Below are 18,102 nucleotides of genomic sequence, written 5' to 3'. Positions count from 1 at the left end.
AAATGGCAAGAAAGACGTGGCCCTGTTCAAAAACCTGTTTTTGGAGCAGTGCTTGTGTTACATAGGTGTGTGTGTGTGTGTGTGTGGAAAGTCTTTAAATATGTATTTGGGTAATAGTGGAATAATATTCACCGTAAAAACAAGAAAAGACAAACACATGCTCTAGTTTTTTGTACATAAAGTATAGGAGTACTTCAGATGATGGCTGGTAATGACTGTCGACCCATTTTGGAGCTGAATAATTGCTGTCACTGCGACGGATTTCTCAAAATGTTTCTTTCTCTGCACAAGACCTTTAGTGGTTTTCTTGTTTAAGTGCGATCTGAGAGCTGTGGTGGACTGTAATTAGAGTGTGTGTGTGGGATTCAGCAAGAGCTGTTTGGTTTTACCGAGTGTGTGTGTGTGTGATAACCATGAGCTGCTGCTGCTGCTGTTGTTCTAACTCTCTCTCTCTGTTTTCCAGACGCAGCTTTAATGAAGAAGCAAACCTGCTAACATTCGTGCAGAAGGGACCCTCTTCAACAAGTATGGGGTCACCATGGAAACCATTTCTCCTTCTGTCTGTCATCAGTGGCCTTTCAGGTGAGACATTCTTAAAGGTGTTGTTCAGGGATATAGTGCACTCTTAGAAATAAAAGTGCTAAGTAGAACCATATAAGGTTCTTCTGCTTGTCCTAATAGGAGAACCCTTTTTGACCCTTTTGGAGGGTTCCACCAAGAACCCCTTTAAAACCCCTTTCCTCAATAAAGGGTTGTCTGGATCAAAATGTATCTTACTGGAACCATTCGTGTTACCAAGAACCCTCTACCTGGCACCCTTTGCTTCTGAAAAACCCTTTCCCGAAGCAAAGGGTGCCAGGTAGAACCTCAGCCCTTGTTGAAGGACCCTTTTGGAACCCTTATTTCTAAGAGTATACACTTTTTTACCATTCACACAGCACTTTTTCAATCACACGTCTTTCATGCCCATTCACCATTTCCAGCACAATTGTCAGGAGCAAACACGGAGCTGGGAATTGGACCCTCAACCTTCCAATTGAAAGACAACTCGCTCTACCACTCTGCAGTCGCTCTATTAGCGAATACAACTAGTACAATGGTCTACCGATGTTTGGCTTAGAACTGGTCTTGTAACTGGAGGGTTGCCAGTTTGAATCCTGACAGGTCAAAGGCTGGGGTACCTCTAAACAAGGCACACTCTTAGAAATAAAAGTGCCAAGTCGAACCATATAAGGTTTTTCGGCTTGTCCTCATGGGAGAACCCTTTTTGGCTCCAGGTAGAACCTTTTCATAAAGGTTCCACCTGGAACCCTTTTAAAACCCTTTATTCAGGAAAGGGGTTTTAAAGGGTTCTCTGGATCAAAACGGTTCTTACTGGAACCATTAGTGTTACCAAGAACCCTTGAAAAAGCCTTTCTTCCAGGTAGAACCTCAGCCCTTGTAGAAGGACCCATTTGGAACCCTTATTTCTAAGCGTGTACACTTAACCATATAAGGTTCTTTGGCTTGTCCTCATAGGAGAACCCTTTTTGGCTCCAGGTAGAACCTTTTTATAAAGGTTTCACCTGGAACCCTTATTTCTAAGAGTGCAGTTGCACACGATGATCTTGTCAGGCACCACGGTTGTTGTAATTGTGACACAGCTTGGAGAATTGTTGTTTACGGAAGTTTAAAACGCCGTTGCACGTCGTGTCTCTTTTCACACTCGTGGAAGGAATCCACATTTTTGTCCTAAAAAATATTGAATTGTCACGGCTCGTTGAGCGTTCTTGTTCTGGTGTCGAATCTCCTTGAGAGGCTTTTGCAGAAAAAAGGTCTGCGGGGGACTGTAAACAGCAGGGACACTGAGGAAGGTAAAACAAGGCCACATTTCTGCTCCAGTCTGAGAGCCTTATTTGAATGACATTAGTCGAATCGCAGGCTTCGCTGGCTCGTCAAACATTACCCGCGTTCCAACTTAATTAAACAAAGAAAAACAAAAGCTTCGCTCGGTGGAAATGCTTTATCCAAAGTGCCTTTTAAGTATCTTTGTAGCTTTAGTGGCCCCAGTAGGAATCAAAACCTCAACATGTCGGGGGCTTTTCCTGGCAGCACATCTTTACTAGTCCGATTAGCAATGAGTGCACAAATTTAAGTTCCAGATCAAGTGTCTCCCTCGGTGAAGCCACAGCATGTGTTTGCCAGTCTATTGGATTTTGCCCTTTAATGGTTTGTTAAACCCAGCGGAGGAGGGTTCACTTACTTAAGCTGCTGAGTGTCAAACACACAGCACTTCGCCTCACCTGAGGCCGTGACGTGGGAAAAACAACACTTTCCGATGTTTTTGATTTGATGTTGATGTTCCTGCAAAAATGCTAAAGCGTTGTATCTACTGTATGTAATGAATTTACATTCAAATTCGACGTAGGAATCTGCACAGTTTGCTGCAGCCTTGAGCTCAAATGATTGAACATGACATATTTTTTTTTTTTGCTGCATTCTGCTTTGTTGCTTTGAATAAGATGGAGTCAATGCAAGTGATGCGTTTTTTTCCTCTAGTTCGAGCCATTTATTCAGTAGGTTTGCTGGTGCAATGGTGAAGATTTTTGGTTTATTGCAGGGTTGTCAAACTCAGGGGGTCACATAGAGAGCAGTCTGATCTCAAGTTGGCCCGGACGAGTAAAATAATAGCATAATGACCTCTGTACGATTTACAACGTACAGATATCACAGTGGATCTACAAAGGTACAAAACGTTCAGTCACAGGTGTCTGGAACTAAAAGTTCTAGCATTTCACATATGATTACAACATCATCTAGAGATTATTTTAGTACACATTTATGTAGTATTCCTGAAACTGAAGTGTGAGCTAATAAAAAGGGGACACATTACTTAATTAAAGGTGCCATTCGTAAGAATGTGGCCAACAACGGTTACTATAATCAAATTCAAAATACCGAGCTCTTTTAGGTTTGGTTTTCAGACATAACTGGCAACCCGTGGTATTTATCGTCATTATCGCCGACCTCGTAGGCTTCAAACATAATTATGTTTTAACCATAAATCCCGAACGATTTGTTCAGCGCTTTCGAAGTCATCAGCGATGACGTCATCGAAGATGAGAAACTCCTCAAAATCGCTGCCTTCAGAAATCTCTCCGCTGTCAAAAGTCCTCCATGTTTGCGCGAAGTAATTTCAACAACAATGTCGCGAGGAACCCTTATAACCCCCTCGAAAATTGACGTATCCGCTTTACCGGCGTTTACGGTAGAAACGCTGCAATGCTTTCCCGGCATCAAGGGGTTAAAACGCAAGTTCTGATTGCTTTAGCTTCTTAAATGTGAATATTTCCTTTGTTTCTTTGCTCCACGTAACACAGAAATGGTTAAAAGTGCATCATTTTGTGGCCAAAAAGAGATATAATCGTTAGTTGCAGGTCTAGGTCTCAGCATTCTTACAACAGTAGTAGGCTGGATTGGACCTCCCCCATGGGCTGTTTCTGGTCCGCAGGGCCGTACTTTTGACCCCCCTGGTTTATTGTATGGAAATATAGAAATGTACTTGACGGACAGTCTTCATACAGTGCTTTAGTTCTGGCTAATTGCTGTACATTAACTCAGTGTAAGGGACTCACGGTATCTCTCAGCGTGGTGTTATTCAATTAGAAACTACCTTTCCGTCGTGTTCTCTGTGTTCACAACAAACACTGTGCTCATGCCTTCTGTCTCTCACCCCGGCGTTTGCTTACGCTGATTTATATTTGTGCAAAACATTTGTTCTTAACGTGATGAGAGCGAGCTATCTCGACTGAGCGCGGGTCATATACGAGATAAACAACGCCGCGCCGTAAAGTGTACACTTAGACGTGGAAGCCAACTGGGATTTCTCCTGGTCCCGTGGTGGACCCGTCTCCATTGAGAGAACAGGTTTTCATGCAGCAGACTCACAGTTAGTGCACATTCATCAACATCAACAGAGTAATGTAGAAGTAGCACGCAGCAGTGAGTAAGTGTAATTAACTCCCCTCCCCCCCGCCCCCCTCCACAACCCCCCTACCTTTCTGTCAGAAGCTTTTTTTTTTTTTCCTGTGCTTTAATCCCTGGATTCAGCAGAGGGAAAAAGACAAGCGTGCCGGATGTTGGTACACTTCAGCAAACCCGCACTCCTGCCAATTCAAATTCAGGAGCTTTTTTCCGGGGGAGTTCGTCAGGCAGATCAAGGCAAAGTGACGGAGTGAAATTAAATTACTCAAGAAAAGACTAAAGACACCTTCATTATCTGGTTGTCACTTGAGGTGTTAACTTCCCCTCTCAGGGTTTGTCGGAGAAAACAATGAAAGACTCAGCCTTTAAAGACTTTAAAAGAGAGGGCGGAAAAACTGTTCTGTAACAATAATTATGACAATATGATTTTTCCTACTGTACATATCAGGACAACTACATTTATATTTCTGCATTGTACAAACACATATGTGCCTGGTCCCAGGTACTTTTTTGTAATACCTGCTCTGAAGAGTTTGGTCAGAGTGCTGTGACAGGAAGAGACGTCCAACACAAGAATCAATCCAATGCCATCCATCCAGCCATCCATTATCTACCGCTTTATCCTCCACCAGAGGGTCACGGGGTGGTGCTGTGCCTATCTCAGCTGACATTGGGCGATAGGCGGGGTACACCCTGGACAGTTCGCCAGTCCATCACAGGGCCACATATAGAGACAAACAACCATTCACTCACACTCTCACACCTACGGTCAATTTAGAGTGACCAATTCACCTAATCCCCATATCGCATGTTTTTGGACTGTGGGAGGAAGCCGGAGAACCCGGAAAAAAACCCACGCCAATCCAATGCCGAAAACCAAAAACAATGCTGAACTGTAGCTCGCTTAAAAAGACTTAAAGGAGACATATAATGCAAAATCAACTATTTACATAATACTTACATTTGAGACTCTGGAGGCCCTATGAGGAGGCAAAGTGTGTGTGACTCACTCATGTTTTTGTGGTCCTCCTCAGTCCACGTACAGGTTATAAAACACGCGATGTTGACTTCCGCGCTGATTGCTACGTCACAATGTGCAAATTCCTGGAATTGTCGTCTCACGAAGCTCCGCTTTGTCTCAAAAAAACACGAGTGCGGACGAGGGCAATAGTGTCCTGAAGAGCGGAAGTTGGCAAAGTTGTTCTATTCTTGGTTGCACAGTGCAGCACAGAGTTCTACACAAACTTCCTCAGAGGATTTACATTTTATATATGACGGCAAAGTCAAACCAAATTATGGTTTTTCCCAATGCTAACTGATGTTAGCTGCCGTAGCTGACGTAGTTTCCTGTGTCTCATTTGCATTTAAAGAGACAGGCACTCAAAAGCTAGCGTTCTGAACAGGGCTGTTTTGTTCAGGGTGATTGAACTGCTGTGGTGCTTCATCCTTAAGGTATTTTTTGATCAATGCATGTCACAGACATGTTCATTAGTACACCAGAGAACTAGGTTCACTTGGGGAAATAGGGTATAATATGTCTACTTTAATAAACCCCCAAAAATGTGTTAATCTCCAATAATTACCAGTGAAATAAGGAGTCTGGTGTATTTAGAGACAGCACTGCCGATCGCGACTGGCAGACGTCTGTGCTCCGGTCATGGAGGAAGTACTGAACAAATAGTTTTCATTAACTGATTCTAATGATTCAGTTACACTGAAAACAACTGCTTTACAAGTGCCAAGGCGAGGTGAGCCAGGACCATAGTGGAAAAGGGCCAATATAGACATTGTCTTTTGTTTTCTGCATTCATTACTTTCTCGATTGATCCTGATAATTGTTGATAGCGAGTGGTATTATTTCTTCGTGCATGGTTAGTCCAAGTACTTGGACTTAATGGTTTAATACTGTCACCATGTAATACAGTAAAAAACAATAAAAACAAAACTGGCCACTGCAGAAATAAAATCACTGAAAGAATTTCAGACCAACACATGAATGCAGAGTAGAATGAATGAAATGAAATAGCCTTCAAAATATTAATGAAAGTTTCTCTATCTTTTATGTTTGTGTCTGTTCGCAGCACAATCCATGGTTGGTGCAATGGTTCAATGTTCATCTATATGTTTATGTTATTGTCTAAAAATGGGAACATGATGTCACTCAGTTCATTGGAATGTATTTAAAGTACTGGAAACTTCATTGTTTACCAAATTATAAAAAATCATCCGTTATTAATTTTATTCCATCCTCCTCACGGACTAAATATAATTAGTAGAGATTAGTAAATCTCCAATCCTTACAAACAGGCTGAAAGAACACTTAGTCTGAGCTGTTGTAGATGAGCTGGAGGTTTTCTGTTTAGTAAGACTTCAACTAGTTTATCAAGTTTTTAAGCAGGAGGCTTACCGGCTTGTGCAGTTAATTTGTTTCAGTCCATTCCATCTATTGATTTTTGATCTCAGGATTTGGTTCTTTGGTACTCTGGGCCGCATATAGTTGGCAGAATTTACTCTACACGGCCATTATATGTATCGCAGAGCAACAGACTCCTGTTTGTCTTTGTACTTTGCAAATAATTGCCTCTCTCAAAAAAATATGGAGGCTGCTCCTCGCAGGCTTTGTAAGGCTTTACTGCAAAATAGATTTTTTTTTTACCTTTACATTGCATTTGCTCATTTGGAGGGAAACATGCGACCATATTTACTTCAGTCCCCGCTGAAATTACCATTTCAGCCATCAAAGGTTAACAACATGTAGACTTTCAGGGACACATCCAATTAAAATGTTCCCAAGTTTCTGCGGAGAGGTTTTGTGAAATCAGCCACAAGTTTAGTTCCACTGAATGCCTGCCATTACAGTAAAGAAGAAGAGTCTCTTTTTGGTGCACGGTGTGTTCACGTTTTTCACATTAAGCCAGATATAATAATATGCAAATTTAACGCTGCAAGTCGTTAACCTTTCAGCAATGAGGGTGTCATGAAACAATTTCCAATAGATGAACATTAAATTATAGTCACACAGTCTTGACATTTGCATACTATGTACCGTGGCCCAGTTTGTAGGATTGCGGTTTAGTACTGTAGATGCATACATTATGCATACATGTCTAGAATATATAATTAAACACATGGCTAGTGTAACTTTGTTTTCTCTGTCCACATCCGTGTATTTTTTTATTTATTTGAAACCCGGCAAATTGCTTGTTTTTGAAATGGATATATCAGTTTGCATTCCTGAACATCTGAAACATTTTGGCCACCAAAACATATCGGCCGAAAATGGCCAAAAAAGGCATTTCCGGTTTTTCGGCCGAAAGACTTTTAACACTGAAACAAAACGACCGAAACAGGACGCATGCAAAAACCGCGGCCAGCGCGCACCTATCTATACCCCCTTAGAGTCTGTCCAAGATCAGTTTGGAACACCAATAAAATGGTTCCAACAAGACATAAGTACACGGTGGAACAGCACCTATTAAATGCTGCTAAGCTTCTTTGCGCAAAAAAAAAAGAAAAACTTGACCTCCCCGCGACATTCACTCAGATCCCCTGCACATAATCATTACCTGGATGTGGGGATAAAGCAGCAGATAAAGCCGAGAAATGATCCAGGCTGCGTTGGATACGGAGAGCCCTCTCGGAGACGATGTTTTCAACGTTAAATGAAGACAGACAAGGAAAAACAGTGTAAGAACTAAATTGTGGCTGTTACAGTGCAAATCGTTGGCGGTACTTCTTAATGAAGACGGATGCTTCAGGTCATGTCGACCTCGCTTCTGCTGCGCTACGGAAATGCTACGGGAAGAAGAAGCCGCAACGTGTACAACAAACGGATGGATTCTTTCACGGCCGAAAGAGAGTGGCAGGACATGAGAATAATTGGACACCTTGAGGCTAACAGGCGTACGGTGGTTAATACTGAGATGACAACGTGACGCCCGCTTTGAAAAGAAAGCATCCCGGATGCTCTTATTATTATTATTAACCTCCTATATTCTTATAGGGTGACATATCAGAGATCAACACAATAAATACAGGACGTATAATGTCCGGTATATATTGTTTTATCTAGTTTGTCCATTTATACAGTTGGCCTGTGTTTCTTCGTCTATAAAGTCCTCTATAGTTTGTTGAATGAGAGTGCAAGGAGATAAAAGACAGTGTCGACAAATGAAATTTTAAGGGCATCACATAAAAACCTTGAGAAGAAGATACACACTATATATCAGTATTGTCCTCAGGCATGTTGTTTTCTTATAACAAGCAATGACAGGTCTTTCCTTTTGTTTGCTTGCTCTGTTCTTTTAGCCTTGGGAGAAATTTGTGAGCTCATTCCTGCTTGGCAATTGCAGAGAGATGACTCTCTGTGGACTTTTTTTTATCAGATCTCCACAAGGAACTTGTATTTCCTGCCGTCATCCATCCACACATTAGCAGCAGAGCGCTGCTGCCTTATCGATAAGTGAAATCAAATTAGTCAGATTACTGCGACTGCGTTTTTGTCTGTAGATCTGGAATCATCCGGTGTTGATTGCTTCCGGCCAAAGAGATTCTGTTTTTTGATGTTGGTTTGTTTGGGTGTCGATGTGTTTCGCCAAAAAAAACTTCCAAACATGGAAGAATACGGGAAAAATCTGGAGTCAATGTGCACTGAATCTTTAATTGGTCCATATTCTACCCCTTTATCCTACACATGAGGGTTGCTGTGCCAATCTGAACTTACATATGGTCAATTTAGAGTGACCAATTCACTTTATCCCCATATTGCATATTGTTGGACTGTGGGAGGAAGCCGGGGAACCCATAAATGGGGAGAACATGCAAAACTCCATGCAGAAAGGCCCTTGCTCCAACCGGGGCTCTAACCCAAAAGGCAAGAGCGAAAACTACTACATCAACTGTGTGGCCCTATGACATAACGATCTCACAGGGGCTACATCCTATGAGATGTGCTGAATCCAAAAATCCCATGCTCAATCAGGTCAACTTTCTGAACAATGCTACATGTTTGTTTTTGTTCACATGTACGGGTATTTTCATGTCATATGATGCAAAATTATTTTATATTTCAAACAATTTCTGAAGTTTTTGCATGTGCCAACTTTTGACAAATTTTTTTTGTGAATGAAATGGCTTCGGCTAGAATAAGAATAATCTTGCAAAAATAAGCCTGACGAATTCTGCTACATCATCTTACAGGAATCTAGTCACAAGTTTCATAAAGCATGCTTACCATGCTTATTTTGGTATTGGTGACCAGGATAAAGCTTGGGCTAAATGTAATCAATTTAGTCAGACGATCAGATTTTTCAAAATCAAACTAGCATAAAAACCTGACCTGATGAAAAATGGATGAGATTTTTGGATTCAGCAGTGCAAAAAACATGGTCCTAATTCAGTTGAAAAGACATAGACAATTCACATATTTATTTTTGCAACCCAGTGTAATAGTCATGATGAAAACAATCTGGCAAAATGTGTTAATCTACAAACTGCTAAAAACTTAATGCCGATAATGATTTGGATTTTATTGTTGGCAGAAATTCCAACATTGTGATACAAAAAAAAACAAAGTGTCGATGTATTAAAAGCGCCCGCATGGATTATGGGGGAGTTGTTCAATTTGCACCAAAAAAATGATTTGACTAATGCTGGGCCACAATGAAAGTCTATCAAACACCGTGGTTGTCCACTTAAGTTAAAACAGTACTGTGAGCTTGAGCATGATTTTAGCACTGAGCGATATCAGCGTCATGTCACATTTTAGTGAGTGCCGTACTTGAAACTGATTTTTTTTTTCTCTGTATATATAATCAGCAACTATTCTATGAGGCAGGGTTTGTGTCTTTTGTGATATTTTTGGTATGATGGCATGTGTGTGTAATGGATTATTGACCTTGTGTTATTGCTGAATATTCTGAGAATGCTCGCTTTTGAAGACAATAGATCTGCCGTTGTGTTGTGTTTGTGTCTGCACCTGTCTCTCACTCTGCTGTCCACTGATAATATTTCACTCCATAGATATTTAAATCACGCAGAAGCAGAGAGAGAGAAAGAGAGCGCAGGACAATTAGATTTCTCTCATGTTAGTGGGCTGGACAGGCATGATGTCTGAGGCTATTTTTTCTTCTTCTCTGCCTCCCTTCAGTGTGCCACTGATTGAAATATAATGTTGCTTGGAGTGTTAAGTGTGGAATAGTAATGCAGCCGTGCCTTCGGCACAGTCTGAGGTGCCTCAATATTAAAAGTGGTTGCAGGGGGAATATGGATGCTGTATAAAGTGACGCATGAAGTCATTTCCACCAAGGGCAAAAGAGTCATGCATGAGAAATGTTATGGCGTGGGGAGAAATTGGGAATTTGCATCATGCATCACACACGCCTGGACCATGCAGTGGCTATATCGCGATATATACAATCATCAAAATAGAGAAATGAAAGGTAGACACTGACATTTATCATTTTCATACACTGTATTTTACAATGTTTATTCATATTAAACGTAGTGCTGGGCACGTTAACGGCGTCAACTTTAGCGCATGACGCGTTTCCATGACGACTTACCAGAAAAAGTCGCGCGAGACGTCATGTTTTACGCGACTCGCGATTGTTTAGTCTCGAAAGTAACGCTAAACTTTAAAAACAGAGGCACACATACGTAGTACACAGGTACGCTGGTTATTTGTAGCGCTGCTCTTTTCGTTTAATGAGACAGACCACTCCAGTTCCACTGTAGGATCGCTAACGGTGCTAAAGGAGCTAACGCAGTTAACAGGCGCTAAATTTTAAAAACAGAGGCACACGTAGTACACAGGTACGCTGGTCATTTGTAGCGCTGCTCTTTTCGTCTAATAAACAAACCTCTCCAGTTCGACTGTAATTGCGCTAACGACGCTAAAGGAGCTAACGGAACTAACTGGTAAACACGACGTCACAGGCGTCTTTTTCCGGTCAGTCGTCATGGCAGCGCGGCATACGCTAACATGCGTTAACGTTGACGCCGTTAACGTACCCAGCACTAATTAACCGGTTGTTCTCACAGCTGCCAAAGGTCGACAACCTTTTTATTAAAATACGGAGCTTTTTAAAAGTCATTTTCAAGCTGCAAAGGTCAACTGTATGTCCCAGTGTCCAAGTATATATACCACTAAACCAAATGCCACACACCTGCCTGCCACCACCAGCATAAAGCAATCATCTCCTAGTCACAGTCCTGACTTCTTTGTCGTTCCACTGTGCTTAAAATCAAGAACTTTAAAATCTATATATGTGCCCACCACCAACAGGGAGAGCTGGAGGTTTTCCAACTGGCAAGGGAACCTCAGTTGTGACAGCCTTTTTTTTTATACTCACAAATTAAGCCAGTAAGTAACACTGAAAAAAAAAAGTGATTGCGTGAAAAGTTGGACACGGCGTTCAAGTCTTGGCAGTGAAGCTTATTTAGTGGCTACAGAGTGATCAACACAATGATCGGTACCTGGGGGATGTTGAATTTGGCAATTCGCGGAGTACGCGAGCACATACAATGAGCCTGGTGCTGTGAAGTTTGTGAAATAAAGCTTTTGCTTTTGTGTTCTCTTTTGCCTCGAGCCAAAAAGAAAAGGTTGTGATTTTTACTGGAGGATTATATTTCTAAATAGAATACCTGTGAGATGCGTCAGCCCGGGGCCAAATTGCAAATGTATCATCGTCTGCATTGTTGAAAAACTAACAATTATTTTCGTAACAGATTAATCTGTCGCTTATTTTCTCGATTAATCGTTTGGTCCATAAAAGGTCAGAAAATGTTAGAAAAACGTTGATCGGTGTTTGTCAAACCTGGAAATGACGACGTTCTCCAACGTCTTGTTTTGTCCACAAACCAAAATTACTCTGTTTTACTGATTTCTTTGTTATGTGGAGCAAAGAAACAAAGAAAATATTCACATTTGAGAGGCTAAAACAGATCAGAAATCGTGTTTTTAATAATAAAAAAAGCTTCAAACCGATTAATCGATAGGGGTTAGGGTCTCAGAGCTAGAACTGTCCATCACCCTATACCTGCCCAACACAGAATACCAGGTCCTTTTATGTCTTTTGTATTGTATATTGTGTGATTAAGATGTCACTCCCTGATACCTACAGCTCCCTGATACCTACAGTAGACAAAGAGGTGTGAAAACATGGCCGGGAAAGCCAGACTCCTTTGTCTATTGGAGGAATGCGAAAGGGGAGTTGCTCAGGTATCAATGTGGGGGGCTCACTTTGCTCTGGGTCTTTCTCCAGATTGACCTTTTCCTTGCAAAGAAAATGAAAACTTGTCGGCCGGCAGTAGTTCTCTATTTCATTCCTCACCAGCAGCAGAGAATTTCCACAACAGCACCCATGCTATCTTCCTGAATTTCCGTCCTACACTAAACTTTAACGGCCCCAAACTTGGCTCACACCCTCGTCCCTCCACAAAATTGGCAAAAGCGAAAAGCCGTGTGTGTGAAAGTCTTTTTTTCTCTCTCTCTTATCCTGCTTATCAAACGATCCAACAGATGGATAGGGGTGCAAACACAAACTCCTTAACGGATGTGAAAAATAACTAAATATACACGACTAACAACAGAGCGTGCTGGAGAGAGCGTTTTTCCCTTCACCTTCCAATAAAAGCCAGGATTGCGTTAATGCCATACATCTTACTGCTTAACAATAATGTTATCATTGCTCTGGCAAGGTTGAAGCAAACCCGTTCAATCCTCATAATACAGCAGGGGTGGGGATCATGAAAATAAGGCTCGGTTTTTAGTAAGTAGTCCGCCGTGATAGGAGCTGAGGTGAGGCTGCATATGATGTATGGATTGTTCTATCTGTAATGATATTCCGCTGAATAAATGGTCTCAAGCCTAATCAGCTTCAGTCAATATGATCTCCCTGTGAAGGTCTTCATTAATCTTGCGGGTCTACAGCTAATCATGTCCGTCTACTTTGAACCCTCGCCCGGCGTCTCACCTACTTTACTGTATGGTATTTTAATTCATTATTCCACAGCACACAGTCTAGGAGGCTTTGGAGAAAAGCCCCAGGAGTCACAATTTGCCACCCGTGCCGTACCGAAACCGGTGACCACATGGATGTAGATCTAATAAGTAGGAGACTTTCTCAGTATCTCCCCATTGTTCATTCAAAGCTTCTTCTTAAGCCTCACCTTCACCTCTTTTGTTGGTTAGTTTCTCACTTTTGGAGATACTGTATTATAACTTACTCTCCTGAAGGTTGATATCTCAGCAACGTCCACAGGGGAATTTATTCAGATTTGGCACAAACGTTCAGTCAGTGATGAACTGATTCGATTTTAGGTGGTCAAAACGTCAAGGGTACTGTGTCCACACATCCATCCCCGTTCTTGTAAACGCGATATATGAGGAACACACAGCTGGAGGTAATTTCGTTATATCCGCATGGACACCTCAAGGGTGAACGGACTGGACTTGAGTGGACTTGGGTCAAAGGTCAAGGGAGTTAAGATGGGAGAGATTTTGGCCGTCGCTCAAGAATTCATATGGTTATTATATTAAAGATGCTTAATACCATTCTCTGAATCCTGTCCAGGTTTTTATGTATACCATAAGGTGACTTCCTATAAACACACCGTCTAACAGACGTACCAGGATAAGGACAAGATAACAGTTGGAGTTCTTTGTTCGAGTAGAAAATGGCCGCTGTCTCCTTTGTCGACGTTATCGCGAAGACCCCGAAACGATCGCGGACTCTAAAGATCTGTAAAAATGCTGTAGGTGCAGCCCTTTTATTTCCCGACTCAACAATGAGTGCTTGTGATTTTCCGCCCCCCTTTGAAAGATAGAGATCAGACGGATCTGTAAGGGTCATTGCATTTATCAGATGAAGGTGACAGCTGAGCAAGAGCAAGTGGCCGTCAGCTTCACCAGTCAAACAAAGCAAAGGGGACTTTTTTTTGTGTGTGTCAGGATTGAAGTGTTATTTTGCTTCTTTTCTTTACAAAAACGGTGCAATTAATCCCTGTAATCTGTTAATAATCCTATCAGGACTCATATTACACAATTGTATTATTAAAATTTAACTCCACAAAGAGGGGAATTAGGGTGAATTCCAATTCCTTGCTTAACCCTCAATCTCAAAAATGCGCGCTCCCTCTAGTGCAAGTGCTGTCCCGATTCTTAATTAATTAAGTTGAGGGGCGAGTTTAAGGGCTGTATCGCCCTCAATATTGAGATTTTCCGAGACCACCCTTGGGAGAAAGGGCTACCCAGAAAGCTTTGCTATTTTCACATAACAAAGATGGCGCCCAAGGCAGCGATACGCGTACGCTACAAATTAAGTATTTTCTTTGTTAATAGAGATATAAAAATGATGAAAACCATTGTATTATCTTAGTTTAGGCCCATATTATGGATTACTGACGTCATTGTTGCGTAACATTTATTTTAATTTTTTTACGATCTTTTGTCAATAGCCGGCCGGTGCGGACAAGCGATCGTTTGCTATGGTTTACTTTTCAATAAGCCGTGGTGTGTGGTAACTGTCAGCTGAATATGTCCGTGGTTGTGGTATTTGTATGAGTATCATCTTATAACTAACTGACAACCTAATAACTTGACTGACAAACGGATCGTAATAAATAGTCGTGACGTATGTGTTCTTCTTCTTTTTTGGAGTTGACAGACTGGACGCAGCTTCCGCGTTATTCTGCCCCCTACAGTCTGAAGACGTATCTGCATTTAAGGGGTGTCCCATTTCTAAGTGACAAAATAACCCTCAACACTTGGTTTTGAGGGCCAGTTAAGATTAAGGGTTGAGCTTGAGGGTTAAGATTGAGGGTCAAGATAGGGGGGTCATACCTATGTTCCCCGTTTTCCCCAAAAAAGGTTCTATGTTCCCCACTTTGTGGAAGCCTGGGTGTGGAGCTCCAGGGTAAAGGGTTAGGGTTAGGGGTAGGTTCCTATGTTCCCCGGGTCCTTTTGGGTGAAAGCGAGGAACATAGGACCCTTTGGGTGAACAGCGGGGAACACATTTTTTAGAGAAAGGGTCCTATGTTCCCCGGTCACATAGGACCCGGGGAACATAGGACCCCGGGGGAACATAGATACGATCCCAAGATAGGAATTGGAATTGGCCCTTAGAGTCTCCTCTTTGCTTCTTCAAACTTCTGTCCACGAATTTAAATTATGTAATCGTGTGTTTCCAGCAACAAAATCCTTACGCATGCGTAATTTATGAATAAATATCCAAGTGAAAAATGCCAGAGAATATATTTAAATATTCCCCCGTCCCCACTCCCTTAAAGGGAGTCGAGCTCGCAGTCAGGATTTGTTACTGGCTCACCCGTTTATTACTGTAGGGACATCTGGCTCCAGTACATTAAGTACAATTCAGTGGAACACGCTCCACAGCCGTCGGCAGTACAGTGCGCCGTGAAAAGCAGCGTTGAGATTTTCCAATATTATGAGGTACAATCGAGTGCACTGCGGAAATAGTGCACTTCAAACCGATCGTCGAGTGAAATCACGGCACCTCTGCGACTCGGACGTGAATCTGAAACGAACCGCGAGTCCGTGTTTGTGTTAAGAAGCGTCGTAGCATCACTCAAGAACTTTGATTACTGTATTAAAGTCTCATGCTCGCCACAACTATGTGAATATCAACACTGCACTTCGATATCTCTCTGGTCTTTGACTGTCTGTGAATCATAATTGAGACTTTGCAGAGACACTATAAGAAGATGGTATTGGTATGGTAATGTGCCAATAGCAACCTTTTCATCAAAATAACATCTCTTTTGATATCCAGTCTTACTCCTAAATCATTTTATATTGTAATAAAAGTTTATTATGGAATTCAATGATCAAAAAAGACCAAAACTATGTTGCCTACCCCAGCTTTAAAGGTGCATTATGTAATAAATCTAAAGCAACTGGCCATAAAATCCTCCTAATATGTCACAGAGACTCAGGAATAATGTTCGTATAACAAACTGAACTCACCAACAACAACAGTACAGACAAAATATTTGCATTAAAAAAAATCTTTTGCAGACTGCAAATCATGTTTATGTTTTGAAATCGTGTTTTGGCATGTGGCGCCACCTACTGCCGTCTACCGATCATTGCAGTCAGTAGAGTCTCAGCTGCCGAGCAACCACGGGTTGCCAGTTACGTCAGAAAAAACGAAAACTAAAAGACCTCGGTATTTTGAATTTGAGTGTAGTAACCGTTTTTGGCCACATTCTTACATATGGCACCTTTAAACCTGGAAATGTATTTAGTGTTTAGTTTGCATTAAAAGTGTTTAGTTTAGTGTCAGGTTGTTTATAATGAGATCATTTTAATCATTCGGTCCATAAAAATGTCATTCAATGTTAAAAGAAATAAAATAGAAGTAATGATCGTTTTGTCCACAGACCAAAATGATTCATCACTTGTTAATACGGACCAAAAAAAAAACACCAGAAATTTTTTTTTTTAAGAAGCTATTAATTAAATAATAGACAAATTAATTAATAGACGATCAAAATAGTCGACAGACAATTGTGTAATTGATTAATAGTTGACGGAGGGATTAATTGCTTCAGCCCTACATGTGTCATAATACAATAATAAATAAGAATAATTAATTAAACCGGGGTAGACATGATATGGCATGTTTACTTCCATATTTTAGGAAGAGAAATTAGTCTTTTGTTTTGACAGTATGTTGTGCATGTGTTTAGGTAAAGTCTGCGCAGGTGTCAGGTTTCAACATGATCATCTTTTCATATATATATATATTTATATATATATAACAAGCTGTTTCCTTGTCATCACACTGGTTTTCTCTGCCACGCTGCAAATTTGGACAGCTCAGTTGTCAGTCAGACGGATTCTGCTAGTGACAACTGGCTTCCAGTCCGAGAGATACTGTTCCTAGCACTTAGGTATGAGGAACATCTGGCTGGTGTATGTCAAATGCAGTATATTCCAGTTAGCATCATCTCCTTTCCTCAATCTCATGATTCATATGTACATGGCAGACTTAAAAAAGGTTTGTTTTTAAATGTGAAGGAGGATTAAAAAACGGCGAGTCCTTACAGTCCTTGATTGCAGAACACGGACCTTTGACCACACAGAGTTTAAGCTTTTTTCATGATTAAAACAAGATTTCTGGTCGTTTTAGCTTCTTAAATGTGAATATTTTCTTTGCTTTTTTTTGCTCCACATAGCAAAGAAATCATTAAAACTGAATCATTTTGGTTTATGGACAAAACAAGACATTCGCAAACTTCGTCATTTCCCGGGTTTGACACACACTGATCAATGTTTTTTTTTCAATGTCTATTTCCTGACATTTTATGGACCAAACTATTAATTTATTAATTGAGAAAATGATTGACAGATTAATCAATTACGAAAATAATCATTAGTTGCAGCTCTCGTTTTGTTTTCTCCTCTCTTTATTTTAAGATCCATCACTGAGGGTGAACTCTCTAAAGACAGAACATGTTCCGTGATATCTGGTGTCATTTCACACTGACCTTAGTTACCTTTCATTGACAGGAGATGGTAAAACTGACAAACAATCAGAGAGAGTTGGGAATATGACGCCATCGAATCCTAAAGTCAACGATAGGTTTTTCCCACTCTGGGAGGCATCTATCTATAAAGCGAGTTGCGTCTGTGTGTCTGTCTGTGACAGGCATATCTCGCTGACCATCAGTCAGATCGCCCTAAAACTTTGGATATTGGTTAAGCATGGCCTGATCGGGTGCATCCTTGATTTTCAAATACTTTGGAGGAATTTTAATTTTCGCGGATTTATCACGGTGCAGCAGGCAGGCAGCGGCTCATCAGCAGCAGCTGCGCTGTCTGGGGCGGGGAGGTGGGAGTGAAGAGGCTGTCCTCACAGCGGCTGAGACGTGTTCACACGGTTCACTGCAGAACATGGTGTTACACTGAAACGACGAGGTGTCCATTCACCAATACGCTAGCACATATTTATTTTGCATTAGCATGCGACTACTTTGCGGCTAACTTGGCGAACCTGTTTCCACAGGTAAGCTAGCGAGGCTACGAGTAGCGTTAGCGTAGGGCTAACATAATACAAACACTGTGCAACCTCATTAGGCACAACGGAAATGTTTTCATTTTCGATTAGCATTAGC

At 41.3% G+C, this 18,102-nt stretch overlaps 1 protein-coding gene across 1 annotated transcript in view; it reads left to right on the top strand.

Annotated features, from left to right (window-relative positions):
• Nucleotides 1-476: 476 nt before the first annotated feature.
• cntn5 (contactin 5) overlaps nucleotides 477-18,102 on the top strand; it is a gene marked incomplete at its 3' end in the record, with an annotated part of 120,041 nt that continues 102,415 nt past the window's right edge. Inside the window, exon 1 of the mRNA XM_083886402.1 lies at nucleotides 477-582. Within this exon, the coding sequence (XP_083742528.1) occupies nucleotides 528-582 (55 nt within the window). The 5' untranslated portion in view covers nucleotides 477-527. The remainder of the gene's footprint in view (nucleotides 583-18,102) is intronic.

The sequence above is a fragment of the Microchirus variegatus genome (genome assembly GCF_963457635.1).
Source record: "Microchirus variegatus genome assembly, chromosome: 3".
NCBI lineage: Eukaryota > Metazoa > Chordata > Actinopteri > Pleuronectiformes > Soleidae > Microchirus > Microchirus variegatus.
This window is presented reverse-complemented; position numbering and strand designations above follow the sequence as displayed.